The sequence below is a fragment of the Schistocerca americana genome, chromosome 6, assembly GCF_021461395.2.
Source record: "Schistocerca americana isolate TAMUIC-IGC-003095 chromosome 6, iqSchAmer2.1, whole genome shotgun sequence".
NCBI classification, from domain to species: Eukaryota; Metazoa; Arthropoda; class Insecta; order Orthoptera; family Acrididae; genus Schistocerca; species Schistocerca americana.
This window is the reverse complement of record NC_060124.1, coordinates 309,238,593-309,257,269: the sequence shown is the minus strand read 5'-3', so window position 1 is coordinate 309,257,269 and position 18,677 is coordinate 309,238,593. Positions and strand designations below refer to the sequence as shown.

General features: G+C 43.3%; 1 protein-coding gene across 1 annotated transcript in view; it reads left to right on the top strand.

Moving 5' to 3' along the window:
* The window catches only part of LOC124620109 (E3 ubiquitin-protein ligase TRIM9), a 140,566-nt gene that overhangs the window by 31,104 nt on the left and 90,785 nt on the right, over positions 1-18,677 (top strand). The window contains exon 5 of the mRNA XM_047146778.1: positions 16,918-16,950. Coding sequence (XP_047002734.1) covers positions 16,918-16,950 — 33 coding nt within the window. The remainder of the gene's footprint in view (positions 1-16,917; positions 16,951-18,677) is intronic.

Genomic DNA, 18,677 nt, shown 5'->3' with positions numbered 1-18,677 from the left:
TGAATTTTCGGCGCGGTTCAACAGCTCTTGGAAGAGGATGCGTTCAGTGCGAAACTTGTTTTCAGTGATGAAGCAACATTTTTTCTTAATGGTGAAGTGAACAGACACAATGTGCGAATCTGGGCGGTAGAGAATCCTCACGCATTCGTGCAGCAAATTCGCAATTCACCAAAAGTTAACGTGTTTTGTGGAATCTCACGGTTTAAAGTTTACGTCCCCTTTTTCTTCTGCGAAAAAAACGTTACAGGACACGTGTATCTGGACATGCTGGAAAATTGGCTCATGCCACAACTGGAGACCGACAGCGCCGACTTCATCTTTCAACAGGATGGTGCTCCACCGCACTTCCATCATGATGTTCGGCATTTCTTAAACAGGAGATTGGAAAACCGATTGATCGGTCGTGGTGTAGATCATGATCAACAATTCATGTCATGGCTTCCACGCTCTCCCGACTTAACCCCATGCGATTTCTTTCTGTGGGGTTATGTGAAAGATTCAGTGTGTAAACCTCCTCTACCAAGAAACATGCCAGAACTGCGAGCTCGCATCAACGATGCTTTCGAACTCATTGATGGGGACATGCTGCGCCGAGTGTGGGAGGAACTTGATTATCGGCTTGATGTCTGCCGAATCACTAAAGGGGCACATATCGAACATTTGTGACTGCCTAAAAAAGCTTTTTGAGTTTTTGTATGTGTGTGCAAAGCATTGTGAAAATATCTCAAATAATAAAGTTATTGTAGAGCTGTGAAATCGCTTCAATCATTTGTAATAACCCTGTATTTAGAGTTTCAAGAGGCACCGTATCGAACATTTATACCTCATAAAGGGAAAGCCGAAAAACATCATCCGCCAAATCACAACGCGTACGAAAGTGCGACAGACGGTCATTGAAGAGGATTACGACGAAAAATAAGAGGACGATGACTGCAAAAGTCACTGCAGAAATGAATGTGGCACCCTCGATCTCTGTTAGCACCAAAACAACTCTCAGGGAGCTCCATAAGCAGAAAATTGCAAGGCGAGCTGGAATTCCAGAACTACACATCAGTGATGTAAATGCTCGTAACAGAAAAACGTAGCACCGAAGCCGTAAAACCCATTTGGTCGAATAGGTCGTGTTTCACACACTGTTTTCAAATCATGGTCATGTTCAGCCCCAAGACGGCGGAGGTCTGGTGATCATTTGATCAGCAATATTGTGGTATTTCGTGGACCCCATAGTTACTCTACAAGATGGAATTACTGCCAAGTATTGACTATACTGGCTGATCAGGTCCATCCCATGGTACAGTGTTTGCTCCCCAATGATGATGATGATGATGATGATGATGATGATGTGTTCCAAGTCGACAGGGTCCCTGCTTACATAGCTCGTATCGTCCAGGCCTTGTGTGAGCACGAGGATCAACTATCGCATCTCCCTGTCGATAACAGTCACCAGACTCAAGACTTTGTGGTTTACTTTGGAGAGAAGGGTGCGTCAGCGCTGTCCACCTCCATCATCGTTACCTAATCTGGCCACTGTTTTGCAGGATTTAGGGCATAAGATTCTCTTGAATCCCACACAAGATCTATATTTATCCATTCAGAGACGACTGGGTGCTGTTTTGAATGCCAACGGGTTTCCTGCACCGTATTAGGGAGAATAATGCGTTGTGTTTGTGGTGGTTTCATATTTTCGTCCAACCTCTGTAGGCAGTTATTTTCCCTCGCTCAGTACGCGTATAGAATGGAAAAGAAAATCGATAATACTGGTACGCTGTACCCTTCGCCATGCAATGCGCAGTTGGTTGCGGAGCGTATATTTGGATGGAATCCAGGATTCAGCGTGAAGCCCACGTTCCTTGTTAAAAACGTGCCCTATGTGCCTCGCAGTACCCGCCTAATTTCACCATGTTCCTCCACGGTCACGTTGCTCAATGAAGTAAGAGGAACAGCAATAATAAAAGCGGCCTCTTTTGCGCCTCGGGAGCAATTGGCCGACACCCCAGAGTGCGCCGTTGTTCACGCGAAATGTACACCATTAGGAGGCACTCCTTACTGCGGGACAAATGCCCCGCGGGCTGGCATTTGCATAGTGCCCGGTTGGGTGCAGTTTTACGCCTCACTTGAGACAAAATCGATTACGCCCTTATTGCCCATATAAATTACCTTCATTACCTGGGCAAACTCCCTCCTCCCCGCCCCACCCCCGCAGGCAGCCGGGCGTGGCGAATATTGCTCCAGTGTCATGAATATTGCATCCCGAATGTCTTCCCGTGCCGATTTGTCAGGCCACCAACGGAAAATGGATTTCCTTAACGGGGCCGGCGCTCGGTCGTGCAAGGAATTAAAATTTAATAGTTGCGAGAGAACCGTTACACGGTTTCATTGTGTCTGACGTAAGGTGAACGTTCTGCCGCTAGGCAGCGTGAAAGAGGATGCGTCATTATCACTACACGCCCACCCCCAAGTAAAAGTGTGCCGTAGCAGGCCAGCCAGGTCGTTTACTGAACTTGATACTTTTTTTTTCAACTACGTCACAAACAGCAGTCGACACATATCCAGACTCGTATTTAAATTACAGCAAGTTCCGACGACTATGCAGCTTGCAGATTATCCGGCGATTTTGAGAATAAAATAAGAAAAACCAAACCTGATATAACTTTTTGAAAGGAACATCAGAAATTGCCTGTTAACAGGGAACAAAATTTGAAGCGTGTGATGTGGAATGAAAGAAATGCAAGAGTGACTGAGAGGAAACTGGCAACGTCACATTGTTTCGGCTTAGTCTCTCTCTGTGTCTCTCTCTTTCTCTCGATGGTACAGTGGTTAAAAGTTTCTCGTTTAGTTTTTCCATGGTTTCCTGAAATCGCTTAAGTAAATTCCAACACGGTTTCCTTGAAAACGGAAAGCCTTCTTTCCAACTGCATCCTTGCCTCTGTCCTAAATACCACATCGTCGACGGGGCGTGTAACTTTACTGATGAAAGACGTGACATATTGCCTTACAGATAAAGTAACTGATTTGCGTTCTTTTATTTTTATATTTATTTTTCGAAACAATCACATAGAGATTTCACTGTGCAGTTAGCAGTTTCCACCACCCAGTTCAGCGTTTCTTCCTATTACAGTAACATACGGAGCAAAGGAAGAATGAGTGCTTTAATGCCTCTTTGCGGGCTGAAATTAATCTGGTGTTGTCTTTGTGGTAACTACGGGAGAAATAAATGGCAAAATGCAGAGTATTTCTAGATATTCCACTGAATTCTGGTTCTCGGAACTTTGTAAGCAGTGTTTCGTGGGATGATTGGCGTATATCTTCAAGGGCCTGCCAATATAGTTTTTCCAGCATATCCGTGACCCTATTTCGCTAGTCACACAATTCGTGTCGTCCTTCTTTGTACATGTTCAACGTCCTCAGTTAGTCCTGTTCGGTGTTGGTCTCACACACTTGAGAAATGATCTAAGATGGGACGCACGAGTAATTTGTAAGCAGTGTCCTTCGAAGGTCTACCACTTGCCTCACCTACAGCCAGTTCTTCCCGCTCCAAGCTAAACCTCAGAATTAGTTACCACAAAGAAGACGATGTTAAGAATTCTGATACTTTGGAAGCAAACTATCACATGGCGGATGAGGGAAGGAAGACGCAAAAAGGAGATTAGACGGGCAAAAAGGGCATTCATGGCTGGGAGAAGTCTACTAGTGTCAAATATGGGCTGTAACTTGAGGAAGAAATGTCTGGGAATGTATGTTTGGAGCACAGGATTTATGGTATGTAGGGAAACCGGGAAAGAAGAGAATCGCAGCTCTGAGACGCCATGCTACTTAAAGATCCTGCAAATTAGGTGGACTGATTAGATAAGAAATGAGGAGATTCTCCGCAGAATAGGCGACGAAAGCAACATTTGGTGAAGGATGGGATGATTGAACATGTCTTATGACATCAGGCAATAACATCAAATGTACAAGAGAGAGCTGTAGAAGGTAAAGGCTATAGGGGAAGACAAAAATTGAAACATGTCCAACAAATAATTGGGGATTTAGTTTGCATGTGCTAGCCTGAGGTGAAGTGGTTGGCACAGGAGAGGAATTCGAGGTGGGTCACCTCAGTCTGTCCAGAAGAATTACGACTAAACAGAAAAGAAAAGGTACAAATTGTTAGGCTCGGTTCTCACAGTGGTAATAGGATATGCGATACAACATGTTGCAATAAGTGTCGCGAAACGCGACGGTTATTCGTGGGACACTCAGGAGTGATATGACAAGTAACAACACACAGCAGGCAGCAATAGCTTCGTGTGTGGCGTGTTGCTGCCAGACTCGACACGGACAATTTGCAAATATGTACCTTATTTACTCGAGACTGGAAAGACATATGACTCTCCTCCCAGCGTTAAAACCAGTTTCGATATTTTAGATAGATACTTTTGATGCACAGCACTCTATGACCTTAAACGTACCAAACGTAAACTGACTAGCGACTTAAAAAAAAAATAAAAAGAAAAGAAAAAGTCGCTGTGTTGTACTACAATTCGAATTAACTATGGGAAACATCAAAAAGAAAACAAGTTCATTACCACACCGTGGTATCACACTGTAAGAAGCAAAGAAGGATTTTTTTTGGGTAGATAAATTTCCTCAAAATCGAATGAGAAAAACTGGTTGGTTTGTGGAGAACATGCATGAATGCTAAAAGAGTGATTTTTAATTTTTTTCTCTACAATTTTTGCCCTCTACAGTTCTCTCTAGTATCATGGAAGTCATTCCTTCATGTCTTAACAGATGTCCTATCATCCTGCCCTTCTCGTTATCAGTATTTTCCACATATTCCTTTCCTCTCCGATTCTGTGCAGAACATCCTCATTCCTTACCTTATCAGTCCAGCCAATTTTCAACATTAGTCTGTAGCACCACATTTCAAATGCTTCGATTCTCTTCTGTTCCGGTTTTCCCATACTCCATGTTTCACTACCATACAGTGTCGTACTCCAGACTTACGACGAGCGTTCTCAGAAGTTTCTTCTTCAAATTAAGGCCTATGTTTGATACTAGTAAACTTCTCCTGGCCAGGAATGCCCTTTTTGCCGCTGCTGTCTGCTTTTGATGTCCCCCTTGCTCCGTCCGTCATTGGTTATTTTACTGCCTTGGTAGCTGAATTCGTTAACTTCATCTACTTCGTGACCATCAATCCTGATTCTAGGTTTCTCGCCGTTCTCGTTTCTGCTACTTCTCGTTACTTTCGTTTTTCTTCGATTTACTCTCAGTCCATATTTTCTACTCATTAGGTTGTTCACTGATATCCTTTCACCTTGAATTTTAATTCCACTCCTGAACCTTTCTTTTATTTTTGTCATTGCTTTTTCGATGTACAGATTGAACAATAGGGGGAAGACTACATCCCTGTCTTACACCGTTTTTAATCCGAGTACTTCGTTCCTGGTCGTCCACTCTTATTATTCCCTGTTGACTATTGTACATATTGTATATTACCCGTCTCTCCGTATTGTTTGCCCCTATTTTTCTCATAATTTCGAATATCTTGCACTTTTTACATTGTCGAAGGCTTTTTCCAGGTCGACAAATCCTATGAACGAGTCTTCATTTTTCTTTCGTCATGTTTCCGTTATCAACCGCAACGTCGTTGTCTCTGTCGTGTTTTTACTTTTCCTAAAGCCCAACTGCTCGTCATCTAATACATCCTCAATTTTCTTTTCCATTCTTCTGTACATTATTCTTGTCAGCATGAGCTGTTAAGCTGACTGTGCGATAATTCTCGCACTTTTCAGCTCTTGCAGCCTTCGGAATTTTGTGGATGATATTTTTCTGAAAGTCAGATGCTACGTCGCCAGACTCATACATTCTACGCACCAACGTGAATAGTCGTTTTGTTGCCACTTCCCCCAATGATTTTAGAAACTCTGATGGACTGTTATCTATCCCTTCTGCCTTATTTGATCTGAAGTCCTCCAAGTGTCTTTTAAATTCTAATTCTAATACTGGATCCCCTGTCTCTTCTAAATCGACTCCTCGTACCTCTTCTATAAGCACAGAGAATCTGCATTCGAGGAAGATTGTGGGACCGTTATGTCGCTACCAATGTATATCTCACGTGGAGATCATAAGAGATGTCTGTACACGTATAGAGCCATATAGATAGGAAATTTTCCCTTAGCCAGTACATGAACGGCATAGGGGAAAAAATCGCTGATATTGGTACTACGTACCATTGTAGGTCCGTCATTGTAGGTGCAGTGGCTTGTGGAACATATAACTGTGTTTTCAAGAAGAATGTAAAAGATACAAAAAGTATACCTTAATTCGTTTTCAAATTAATTCTTGTTCGCAATAACACACTACCTGCAACGTTTATAATGCTGCTGTAACTGTCAGCGAAGACTTATTTAGAACAGATAGAAGAACTGACGTCGCACGTCGTTTTAAGCTTGTCGAAATGTGTGTGATATGGGCAGTTGGTAAACTTGCTGATACCAACCGCCTTCTTTGGCCATTGAGTTATCATTTTATAACATTTGTTAACTTTGCCGATTCAACCTGACGTGGACTTAGGTCTATGCTACAAATCAGCCCGCGACCACAACCTACATCTAAAAAATTAGTATGGAAATAAAATAAATATTGTCATCGTTGTGTCTCTATTTGCACACGCACTACGTCACATGCCACCACAGCGTTACGTCAACAGTAGTATTATTTTCTACGGTACAGTAAAATTTTCATAAGATGAAGCAATGATGCGGGCAATGAAGGCTGTAAATCAGATTAGTCAATTACAGTTAAAAAAATTTCGTTATTATTATGTCATTTCTTAGACGATCACCAGTAATTTAAAAATTCACGACGTCTGAAACTGCCTGTATGTTACGCCTTTCGAGAAATTCTTTGACACTGAAACGTAAACTCAGCCACAAATCCTACAACGATTAGTAAATCCAATATCGAACTTCCCACCTCTAACAATTCTTAACGCGACAATGTGCCATGAAGGGCAGCCTCGAGAACATTTTTCCACCCAAGCGACATATTCGGCGCACCATGTCCCTTACATGCTTACACTCGTGTCAGCTCTTGCTGCTAATTATGGTACATTCTGTAGAGCAATTTTAAACTTGAGCGGGCCCTTGCGTCGCTTGGATCTCAAAGCAGCCTTTGGTGCCGTGGCACACGTATCGATGCGACCTCACTTCGTGAATGCTACCAACCAACTGTAATTGCCAAATGCATCTCACTCAGATCTTACTCCCAGCGCACACACAGCGGCAACGCCAGTAAAACACCGCGAAACGTTGTCGACAGGTAAAGGTTATTTTGAACCAGTGGGCACAGCTTGATCAGGTGTAGCTGGATGACTACGATACACAAAAATTGATACAAATACAGAAAATAATGAGCTTCATAAGAAAATGGGAGAATAGGAGTTTGTGGCACAACTTGACTAGAAGAAGGGACCGGTTGGTAGGACATGTTCTGAGGCATCAAGGGATCACCAATTTAGTACTGGAGGGCAGCGCGGAGGGTAAAATCGCAGAGGGAGACCAAGAGATGAATACACTAAGCAGATTCAGAAGGATGTAGGCTGCAGTAGGTACTGGGAGATGAAGAAGCTTGCACAGGATAGAGTAGCATGGAGAGCTGCATCAAACCAGTCTCAGGACTGAAGACCACCACCACAACAACAACAACAACAAGAAAATACCAAAAATTATGGTTCAAATGGCTCTGAGCACTATGGGACTTAACATCTGAGGTCATCAGTCCCCTAGAACTTAGAACTAATTAAACCTAAGTAACCTAAGGACGCCACACACATCCATCCCCGAGGCAGGATTCGAACCTGCAACCGTAGCGGTCGCGTGGTTCCAGACTGAAGCGCCTAGAACCGCTCAGCCACACCGGCTGGCTACCAAAAATTATAATGATCTATGACGTCTGAGGTAGTAAGATTCTCATAACCACATTTTCGCTTAAAAGTAGTCTAGCGATGGGGAAGACTGAGGATTTTGAAGCATGTATCGCTGGAACAATTGTCCTATTCACTGCGTTTGGCGGTCTCTGACTTTCACCTATTTTTCCTATTTTTATGGTTAAAAAAATGGTAGCTGGAAACTGCTTCGTTCGAAAGAAGGTATTGTTCAAATAGTTGATGGATATTTTTACAGACGTTCCATACTTGCATATCAGGCGTGGAACTTAACGCATTGTGAAAAACTGGAGTCATCTGAACCTACCGAAACCATACGTCCCTTGACGTAGTGCTGCTTTAGCACGCGAGGTTGTACGAGTTCATGCGGAGACAGAATTTGAAAAAGTGGTTGACGATATATTTTGCATTAGTACTATTTTTTGGATCATAGGCTTTGTTGAAAGACTGATCTGCACTGCAGTCCTAGGTTTAGCTTAGGCTGAAAGGTGACAGTTCGCTTGTGAGTTGGTGAAGCGGTATCGAAGGCTTCAGTTAATGTAAGAATCGGTAAAAGTGTCCCAGAGGTATTCTTGCTCGTTCCTTTAAGCAAATTCTACTCAAGCTAGGGAGCAGTAATCCAGTTTATGAAAAAAGCAGCAAGGGTGTAAGGTTTAAGCAAATTTAGCGAGTTAAACGCATGGGCAGGACAGTTTATCCCGGTGCTCTGAGCAGGAACGTCGGGCGCGCACACGCAACCCGCACCTGCGGACGCGAGGCACGGCGACGCATTCCGTTCCGGCGCTTAACGGCTGCCTGGCACGCGCCGGGGCGCAAACATGGCGCCCTGAGTCGCGTCTGTCACCAGCTAGTCGTGCGGAGGCGGCGTTGCTGCCAAGACTGCTGGCCGCACGGGGGAAGCACTGTCTGACCATAAGTACCCGCACACCCGTATGTAATACGAGACTGACCACTATATGCCATGAGAGGTAGACTCGCCATTATAAAATGTGGTGGAGAGAACTGTGTTGCCAGTAGGGAAGCAGTAACAGTGGAAAAGGTCAGTCACGATAGCTCAGTGACTTCTAAGGTGGACTAGTCACGAGGTGACTTTTCAAACCTTCTAAAACTGCCCATGTCGACTGTTGTTGATGTGATTATGAAGCAGAAACGAGAAGGAACAACCACAGCTAAACAAAGACCTGGCAGACATCATCTACTGAAGGGTAGGGACCGTCGAGCATTGCGAATGGTGGTTGTAAAAAAGAACCTCATGAAATCAGCAGAAGAATTCACTCTTGAGTTCCAAAGTACTACCAGCACTCCATCCAATACAATGACTACCCGTAGGGATTAAAAGAAATGGGGCGGAATGATCAGCTAGCACCTCATATGCCACACCTTTGTGTCATCATCATCATAATCATCAGCCAATTCAATCATTAAATGATGTGGCCTCTTCGAGTCGTGGATTCAGGTAGGCTTTCAGCAGTCTTATCCAAGTGGGACGGTCTTGGGCAGTTCTCTGCCAGGTGTTACCAGCGATGTTCTTGATGTCTTTGTCCCATCTGTCTGGTGGTCTTCCTCTAGGCCTCCGGTGCTCTCTCGGACTCCACTCGAGAACTAGCTTCGTCCATCTGTTGTCTTTTCTTCTTGCGACGTGGCCAGCCCACTGACATTTCAAGGAACCTACTGTCTCTAAGATGTCATTAACCTTCGTCACAGACCGGATGTCATCTGGCCTTTTCCTATCCTTTCTTGTATAGCCCAGCATTGATGTCTCCATGGCTCTCCGTGCTGTCCTAAGTTTCCCTTTTGTAAATGAGTTCAGTGTCCATGTCTCGCAGCCATACGTCATCACAGGAAGAATGCATTGATCAAATACTGCTTTCTTCGGATTTACTGGCATTTTTGATCTGAATACTGTTGAATTGTTCCCAAATGCTTGCCAGCTAAGCTTGATGCTTCGATAGATTTCTGGCCTTATGTCTCCCTTCATATTTATAATCTGGCCAAGGTAGACACATTCACTGACTTCTTCTCATAGACTGTCCTTGAGTTTCACATCTCCAGCTGGGACCCATTTGTTGGACATTACTTTTGTTTTAGAAAGGTTCGTGTTCAAGCCAACCAGCTGACATTCCGATGCAAGATCTGTAACTAAGTTTTGGAGCTCTGTGAAGTCTTTGGCCAGTAAGGCAATATCATCAGCAAATCTCAAATTGGTAAGCCTTCTTCCATTAATTCTAATTCCCTTACCTTCCCAGCTCACCTTTGTGTAGTCACTGCTAATCAACTTTTGAGCATGTGTAGAGGGCTATGACGCTGAATAGCAGGTGAAGAGCGGTGACAATGAACAGTAGATGTTTGGAATCGAATGATATAGCATGATGAACCACGATATTTCCTGTGGCAATCCAATGGAAGGGTTAGGTTTGGCGAATGCCTGGAGAACGCTGCACCCCATCATGTAGTGCCGACAGTAACGTACGGAGGACATGATGGTATGTATGGACGCGTTTTTTGTGGTTGGGGGTGTGGTGTCCTCATTGCGCTTAAGAAAACACGTGGAAGAATACGAACACATTTTTCACCATGGTGTACTTCATACAGTAGAGGAACAGTTCGGAGATGATGGCTGTAACAGCAAGACAAATACCCCTGTCGCAGAGCAGCACTTACGAGGCACTTGTTTGTGGACAGTAACGTTCTTGAAATGGACTGGCTTGTCCAAATTCCCTACCTGAATCCAATATAATATCTTTGAGATGAGTCAGAGAGTCGACTTCGCTCCAGCTCCTAGTGTCCTTCATCACTGCCTTCTCTGGTTTCGGCTCTTGAGGAAGAAGAGATTGCCATTCCTCGCAGACTTTGACACCTCATTTAAAGTGTCTCCATCTGAGTTCAAGCTGTCATAAAGACAAAGGGGTGAACACGACCCATATTCCGGAATGGAATTTGCACTCTGTAGCGGAGGGTGGGCTGATATGAAAGTTCCTGCCAAATTGAAACAGTGTGCCGGGCCGAGACTCGAACTCTGGATCTTTGCGTTTTGCGCACAACTGCTCTACCTATCGGGCTACCCAACCACCACTCACGACCCGCCTTCAGAGCTTTACCTGGCCAGTACCTCATCTCCTACCTTCCCAACTTCACAGCAGCTCATCTCCGAAGGTAGGAGACGAGGTACTGACGGGAGTGAAGCTGTGAGGACGAGTCGTGAGTCGTGCTTCGGTAACTCGATCGGTAGAGCACTTGACCGGGAAAGGCAAAGGTCCCGAGTTAGGGTCTCTTTCCGGAACACAGTTTTAAACTGTCAGGAAGTTTCACACCCTATATTAATTTCCACTACTAGGGGTCCGGATACTTTTTATTTTATTGTGTATCTACGAGTTCTATTTGTTTATTTCGGTCCTATCAATGGAAATCACAGTGAAAATTCAAAATATTTTTTATTTGGAACAGTTAGCTACATTTTGCAGCTAATTCCTTACATAGTTACCAGTCCGTCTTAGACATTTGTCGTATCTTTGACTCAACAGCTGTGAACAAGTCAGTGTCAACTTGTTAACTGACACCGAGCAAGGACCTGTGTATTGCGGCTGACTGATTTAAAATTTCATGATTGTCGTCGGTTTTTTCCACTTTTACTTCCGTACTATCGAATACTGTACAGTTACTGTGGAATCGGAGATGCGGCTTAACAAGGGCAGCATAAGCGAGGTTCCACTACAGTTTTCATGGTAATGTGTGTTGTGGCAGTGATGCGTCGCCTTCCTTTAAGGCGTTGTTGGTATCCCACCGCTGGATGGTGTGTCTCCAGACATGTCTTCGCTGTTCATTGGGGCTCAGTAGGAAGTGGGACTCATCACTGGAGAAAATTCTTTCAATGAGATTTCAGGCCGAGGACGCGAGACGCCCCCGGCAGCGGTGAGACACGAACCTGATTGTCGCCCACTATACGGCCCGCCAACCAGGAGTGATGTTTTAGGGCCATTTATTTTCACAGTAGGACCCCTTTCGTCATCATCCGCGGCACTCTTACAGCACAGCGGTAGATCGACGATATTCTACGCCTTCATTGCGAGCCGTCCCGGATTACATTTCAACAAAAAGATGACCGCCCACATACGGCGAGAGTTTCTGCCACTTGCCCTCCTGCTTGCCAAACCCTATCTTGGCCAACAAGATCATCAGATCTCTTCCCTTCTGTGAACGTTTGGAGCATTATGGGCAGGGCCTTCCAACCATCTAGGAATCTTGACGATCTAATCCGCCATTTGGACAGAATTTGGCACGATATCCCTCAGGAGCATATCCAACAACTCTCTCAATCTATGCTAAGCCGAATAACTGCTTGCATAAGGGCGAGAAGTGGACTTGTTCACTTTGTGACTTGCTCAGTATGTGAAGCTCTTTGCCTTGAATAAATTATCAATTTTTCTGATATTTTAAGAATTTGTTTGTCTATACCTGTACATCACATCTCCCGATTTCCGATTAAATTCGAGTAAATTATTCACGGTGCGTCGTTTTTTCTTTTTTTTATCGTAGAGTGTATTTGTTTATTCAGTTGGCGGTTTCGATCACTCTGATTATCCTCAGGTTGATCTAAACAGATAAACTGGCAGGTGGTATAAAAATGTACATAATGGTAGGCTATCAACTGTAACAGCTTAGGAGACTTGGGTGCTAGACGTAATTGGCCGACTACAGTTTGCCAAGGCATAATAAACAGTTAGAAATATAATCTTAGACTACGTTTCCGTACATATAAAGTAAATTTATTAAAATGCATTTAAAAGGGGCCAAGACTTATACCGTGGATCAAAAGAGAAATCTTAGTTTAAATTCTAAAGGACAGCTGCAAATAAGTGTAAGCGCCATATGCATTACAATCAAGTTAACTGACTGCAGCTTGTCAAACGATAAAAAAAGTCGCCGACAGAGTAGGCATACCAAAATTGGATCCGAGGAACTGATGGCGGCACGAAGCCAACGCATAATGAAAATGGACAGAGTGAGTAATGAAATTAATAAAAGCTCCACGGCTGAAAAAAGTATGACATTGAGCTACCGTTAAAATGTACCGTATAAGGTAGCGCTCAAAAGCGGATTGTTGCATGTACAATACATAAATAAATGAACTGAAAGCAGCATATCAGACCAGGGTAAAAAGAATGCAGGCACAACAGATTCGCCGAAACGGAGACAAGAAAAATGTGTGCAGTAGAGGGAGGAGCATATCTGTACCAGGTTATAAAACCTGCAACAGCTTCTCATATAACGAAAAGTAGGCACTGGTCGTGAATTCAATCTGTTCATTAAGAAGTTTAGAGGGGTGGCGTTTATTAGTCCCTTAAATTTGTATCTCCTCCTTTAGAAAAGTTTACTTAAGTTTATCACTATAGACGACATTTTCGTTACGAGAGAGAGGAAAGTGCCTTTCGCAAACGATATTCTTTTCAGCTAACACCTCAGCGATTGTTTCAACAATTTAAAACCAGCACAACCTTCTTTCTTCCCTTGCAAGGTTTACAGAAGTTCTCCAACGAAGCCTGCATTACTGCCAGGACTGCCCGTATAGCTCACCTGCAAGAATAAAGCCTGGGTTCGAATCCCGTTGTTGACAGCCAGTATTCGCCAGATTGGAAAAGTCCTGTCTACAGAAACAAGTGTTTAACTGTTAGCGGCTCCAGTTCTTTCAAATTGTCTTAGTAAACAATAGTCTACACCAGTAGTTCCCAACTTGAGGGTAACAGCCCCAGAGGAGGAAAATGTATTTTTCTGAACAGGAAAAAAAAAAAAAAAAAATCAGTTCTGTTTCAGCAACGAAATTAAATTTTTAAAATGATCATTACTGTTATCACTATCTCGTGAAACTCAAATCCTGATTATATACGTTACCAATAAATCATTTTTTTTCAATGCGTAACACAACGTGGTTCAGGTTACAGTTCGTGAAACAAATGTACGAATGTCTTCCTTTCGTAGTCCAGCCACTACACACATACTTCGTACCATGCATGTATGACAGTAAAAACGAGATACACTGAAGAGCCAAAGAAACTGGCACACCTGCCTGATATCGTGTAGAGCCCCACAAGCACGCAGAAGCGCCACAACACGACGTGGCATGGACTCGACTAATGTCTGAAGTAGTGCTGAAAGGAACTGACACATAAATCCTGTAGGAATGTCCATAAATCCGTAAGAGTACGAACTCTTCTGAAAAGCACGTTACAAGGGATCCCAGATATACTCAATAATGTTCATGTCTGGGGAATCTGGTGACCAGCGGAAGTGTTTAAACTCAGAAGAATGTTCCTGGAACCAATCTGTAGCAATTCTGGTCGTGTGAGGTGTCGCATTCTCCTACTGGAACTGCCGTCCGTCGGAATGCACAATGGACATCAATGGATGCAGGTGCTCGGACAGCATGCTTACGTGCGTGTCACCTGTCAGAGCCGTATCTGGACGTATCAGTGGTCCCATATCACTCCAACTGCACACGCACCATACCGTTGCAGAGCGTCCACCTGCTTGAACGGTCCCCTGCTGACATGCAGGGTCCATGGATTCATGAGGTTGTCTCCATACCCGTACACGTCCGTCAGCTCGATATAACTTGAAACGAGACTCGTCTGACCAGGCAACATGTTTCCAGTCATGAACAGTCCAATGTGGGTGTTGACGGGCTCAGATGAGGCGTAAAGCAAGATTACACGAGTGGGCTTTCGGCTCAGAAATCCCATATCGATGATGCTTAGTTGAATGGTTCGCACGCTGATACTTGTTGATGATCCAGCGTTGAAATCTGAAGGAATTTTCCGAAGAGTTGCATTTCTGTCATTGGTCCCGTTCATGCAGGATCTTTTTCCGATCGTAGCGATGTCGAAGATTTGATGTTTTACCGGATTCCTGATATCCTAGGTACACTCTCGAGATAATCGTAAGGGAAAAGCCCAACTCTAGCTCGGAGATGCTGTGTCCCATCGCTCGCGCGCCGACTGTAACACCACGTTCAAACTCACGTAAATCTTGATAACCTGCCAATGTAGCAGTAGTAAATGATCTAACAACTGCACCAGACACTTGTTGTCTTATACAAACGTTGCCGACCGCAGCGCCGTATTCCGCCTGTTTACTTATCTCTGTATTTGAATACGCATGGCTATACCAGTTTCTTTGGCGCTTCAGTGTAAACACAGGCTGTTTCATAATTCATGTTACATACTTATAGAGGCTGTAGAGGGGACTCGGTAGATAAAGTTTTACGTAGGAACCCAAGACCGGAAACGTCATCCAACAATGCTGCAGAGCATCAAAGTTACGGGCGCAAGCGCCTGTTAATGTATTAATTTATACAGGGTGAATCCGTGACGTTACAAACTTTCTAGGATGAAGGAGAATGATAAAGGTATCAGTTTGAGGTAAGGTTCTCTGGTTTGGAAACGAATGTGTCGAAAGTTACAATAGAAAATTATTCAGATATCTCTGACAGGTAAATACATGTACCGATACTATTGTTGCTAAGAATGTAAGGTATGCAACGTCCATAAGTGGTGGTATGGACCAAGACAGGCAGAATGTCTAGAAACATGGACTCTAAAGCATACCTGAGGAGCTATGAGTATTTGTTCATCTTCGATGCTGTGAAACAACCTTCTCAATTGAACACTTGCTCATAGCTCTTACGATATGCATTGTAGAGCCTATGTTTATGAGACATTTTATCTTTTCTTGGTTCTTACTACTACGTCTTTAAGTTGCCTACCCTGTAGTCCTAGCAGTAATTGTATTCCTCTGTCAGACATATCAGAACGAATTTAGCTTACAACATTCGACTCGTTAGTTTCCAGTACAGGAATCCTTACCTCAAATTGATACATTTATCCTTCATCATCACTGAATCACTCTGTATATACACACTAATTTGGGGCGCCGGAGCCTATAACTTTCAGTTTCTATAGCCTCCTTGGATGACGTTTCCGTATGTGAGTCCCAATGTAAAACTTGATCAACTAAGTCCCTTCTACAACCTCTACAAGTGTGTAACACGAATTGTGAAACACCCTAGACATCACAAACGCTTAAATGTCTCCTGAAAATTCTGTCTCCTCATTGTAGGTAGTGTCCGCAATACACTAGGAATTGCTATGTTGTTCACTTTGCAACAACAAACGAACTAATTGACAGCACAACACAACAGTAACTATGAAATGGATACTACACTGCTGTAGAGACTACAAATTATTATTATTATTATTATTATTATTAATGGTAGTCGTAATTTCTTTCAGTTCAGTAGTAAAGAGTTGATCAGTGAAGCGATTACACACATTACACCTAAGTATGGTGGACACATTTTAATTTGGTTGGTTTTAAAGGGAGAAGCAGGGTGTGTGCGAAGCACGTGCCACCATGGAGATGAGTGGTGCAGAAAATCATGTTTTGTTACGAATGTCTACCCCCAATATAAATTGTTAACTTTCTTTGTTGAGGAGGAATTGAAGGTAGCACTGGCAATGCGCTGAAAATTGCTTTGAAATTCTATTAAAAAATGTTATCAGAACGGAGCAGTACCAATTGTCTCACTGGCTTATTAGTTCGTGGTGTAATACAATACCAAAAACTAAATATCATTTATCTTTAGTTATTTTAAAGAAGAAAGTGTTCAAAGAAAATTCTTTTTCATTCTATAATGTTGTTAGGTACTAATAGTCAAGATTAGGGGGGTAACATCTAATATCTGATTGCACTCAGGAGTAATGGTTTCACAAAGGTTGGAACAACTGGTCTATACCAACACTAATGTCGTTAGTATCAGATAAACTACAGCCAGTCACTCGTTGCACTTGAAGCGCAAAGCGGTGATTTTATGATTGAAATTGATCTGCTACGCAGTTTCTTTCTAGTTCTTTGCTACGCATGATGACCTCTCTCGCACCTGTCGCTTTACTGCCCCTTTTCTATAATGTGTGTTTGTTTTCTTCTCTTCTGGGCCGCAGCTGCCGCGGAAGGAGAGGAGAGGCTTCCTGCAGGTAAACTAATGTTCTCTTGTCTGCTCTAACACGTAGCTGTAGTCTGTAGCGTACAAGTATGCAGTGTGACTGCGTATCATACTTCAACTGCTTTGAGGAAATGTGATATCACTTGATATTCACGCTCCTGATGAAAAATACTTTTCTTCTACGAGTAATTGTGTATCATATTTGGCATTCAGTATGTCTTGAAATTTTCATTGATATTATTTATTTATTTATTGAAATAAAATGTAGGATGCACTTTTTCACTCACTGCTAGTGACGTTGTGCTGGAACATGCTTTCAGTAGAATTTGGAAAACGCAGTATATTAGCAACATAAAATGTTTAACGTAGCTGTAAATTCGCACTATTAAATTTCTAATTTTCTAGTTAGGAATGTCGTTGACTCAGTCCACTCTTGGATCTTATTTTAACGAACCGAGAGTCCCTCAATGGTCTGCCCTGTCCATTTGTATGGAGACTGAGATGTGTCAAAGTATAGGATGAAGACAGAATCATTATTGCTATGTGACACATTTTCCCGCGCATTACGTGTGAGCAATTTGGTTTGATAATCCTTTTAAATCTGTCACATCAATAGGTTTAAGGTGTCGTGTTGTATGTACGCCAGCTACTCGCAGGTTCATTCTTTTATGGTTCTCGACTTAAACTCTTCATCTGGCTAGTATCTATGATTATGATAAATACCACATTTAAAAGTGGCATGGGTTCCAGATCACTTTGAAGATCTCGAGGCAAATGGTATTTTCAGAGCAGGTTTTCTAGTAGCCGGAAGCAACGTTATACTACTAAGTCCGACGTTACGATTGGTATTGGAGGGCGGGGTCGGGTGAGTTATTCCCTTGGCACAGTACTGCTGCAGGGTAGATAACTTTTTGTAGTCCTCTGTCTTATACTTACATTACAATGGCAACATCGTGAAGCAAAAATAGTCAAAAGACCATTAAGCAGCTATTTTGTGTAGCACAATCTGTGGCCATATCATTTTTGTTTAAAAAAAGCGATGATATATCACCACAGCTGTTACAGAAACTATTGATGAGGCATTAACAGCCTCTGATATTAAGTAAGAACTTGATATCGCATGTTTTGAATGATGCGAGCAAAGCATGTGATTCAATTTCATCGTACACCTTACTAGCAAAATTGGAAGTTCTGCGACGTACGTAATAACGCACTGGCAGTAATGGCATAATACACTACCCAGTCACGTTAACTAAAGCACTTGTCAAAAGCCTGAATAGACACGTTTTATAGTGCGGACCACTGCGAGTCGTGCAGGAAGGGAGTCAGTGAGGCTGTGGAAGGTACTGACAGGGATGAGGAGCCACGCTGACACCAGTGCAATGGTCAACTGAGCTACGTTTCTCGATTGCGGATCAATGACGCGCACAGCCCGGTCCTGGTGGCCCCACATATTCTCGATTGGGCTTAAATCCTGGGAGTTTGGTGGCCAGGGAAGTACAGTGAACTCACGTACATTGCGAGGTGTGTGACGCGTTGCGTTGTCCTATCGGCGGATGGCGTCGTGCCGCGGAAAAACAAACTGCATGTGGCGGTGGACATTGTCTCCAAGGATACTTGCATATTTGTACTGATCCACTGCGCCTTCCAGAAGCACAAGAATACCCAGGGAATCCCCTCTGTCCTGGATACTTCCGACGGCTGTTGCAGGGCCGTACATCTGTCAAAACGTGATTCGTCTGAAAAGCCCACCTCTCG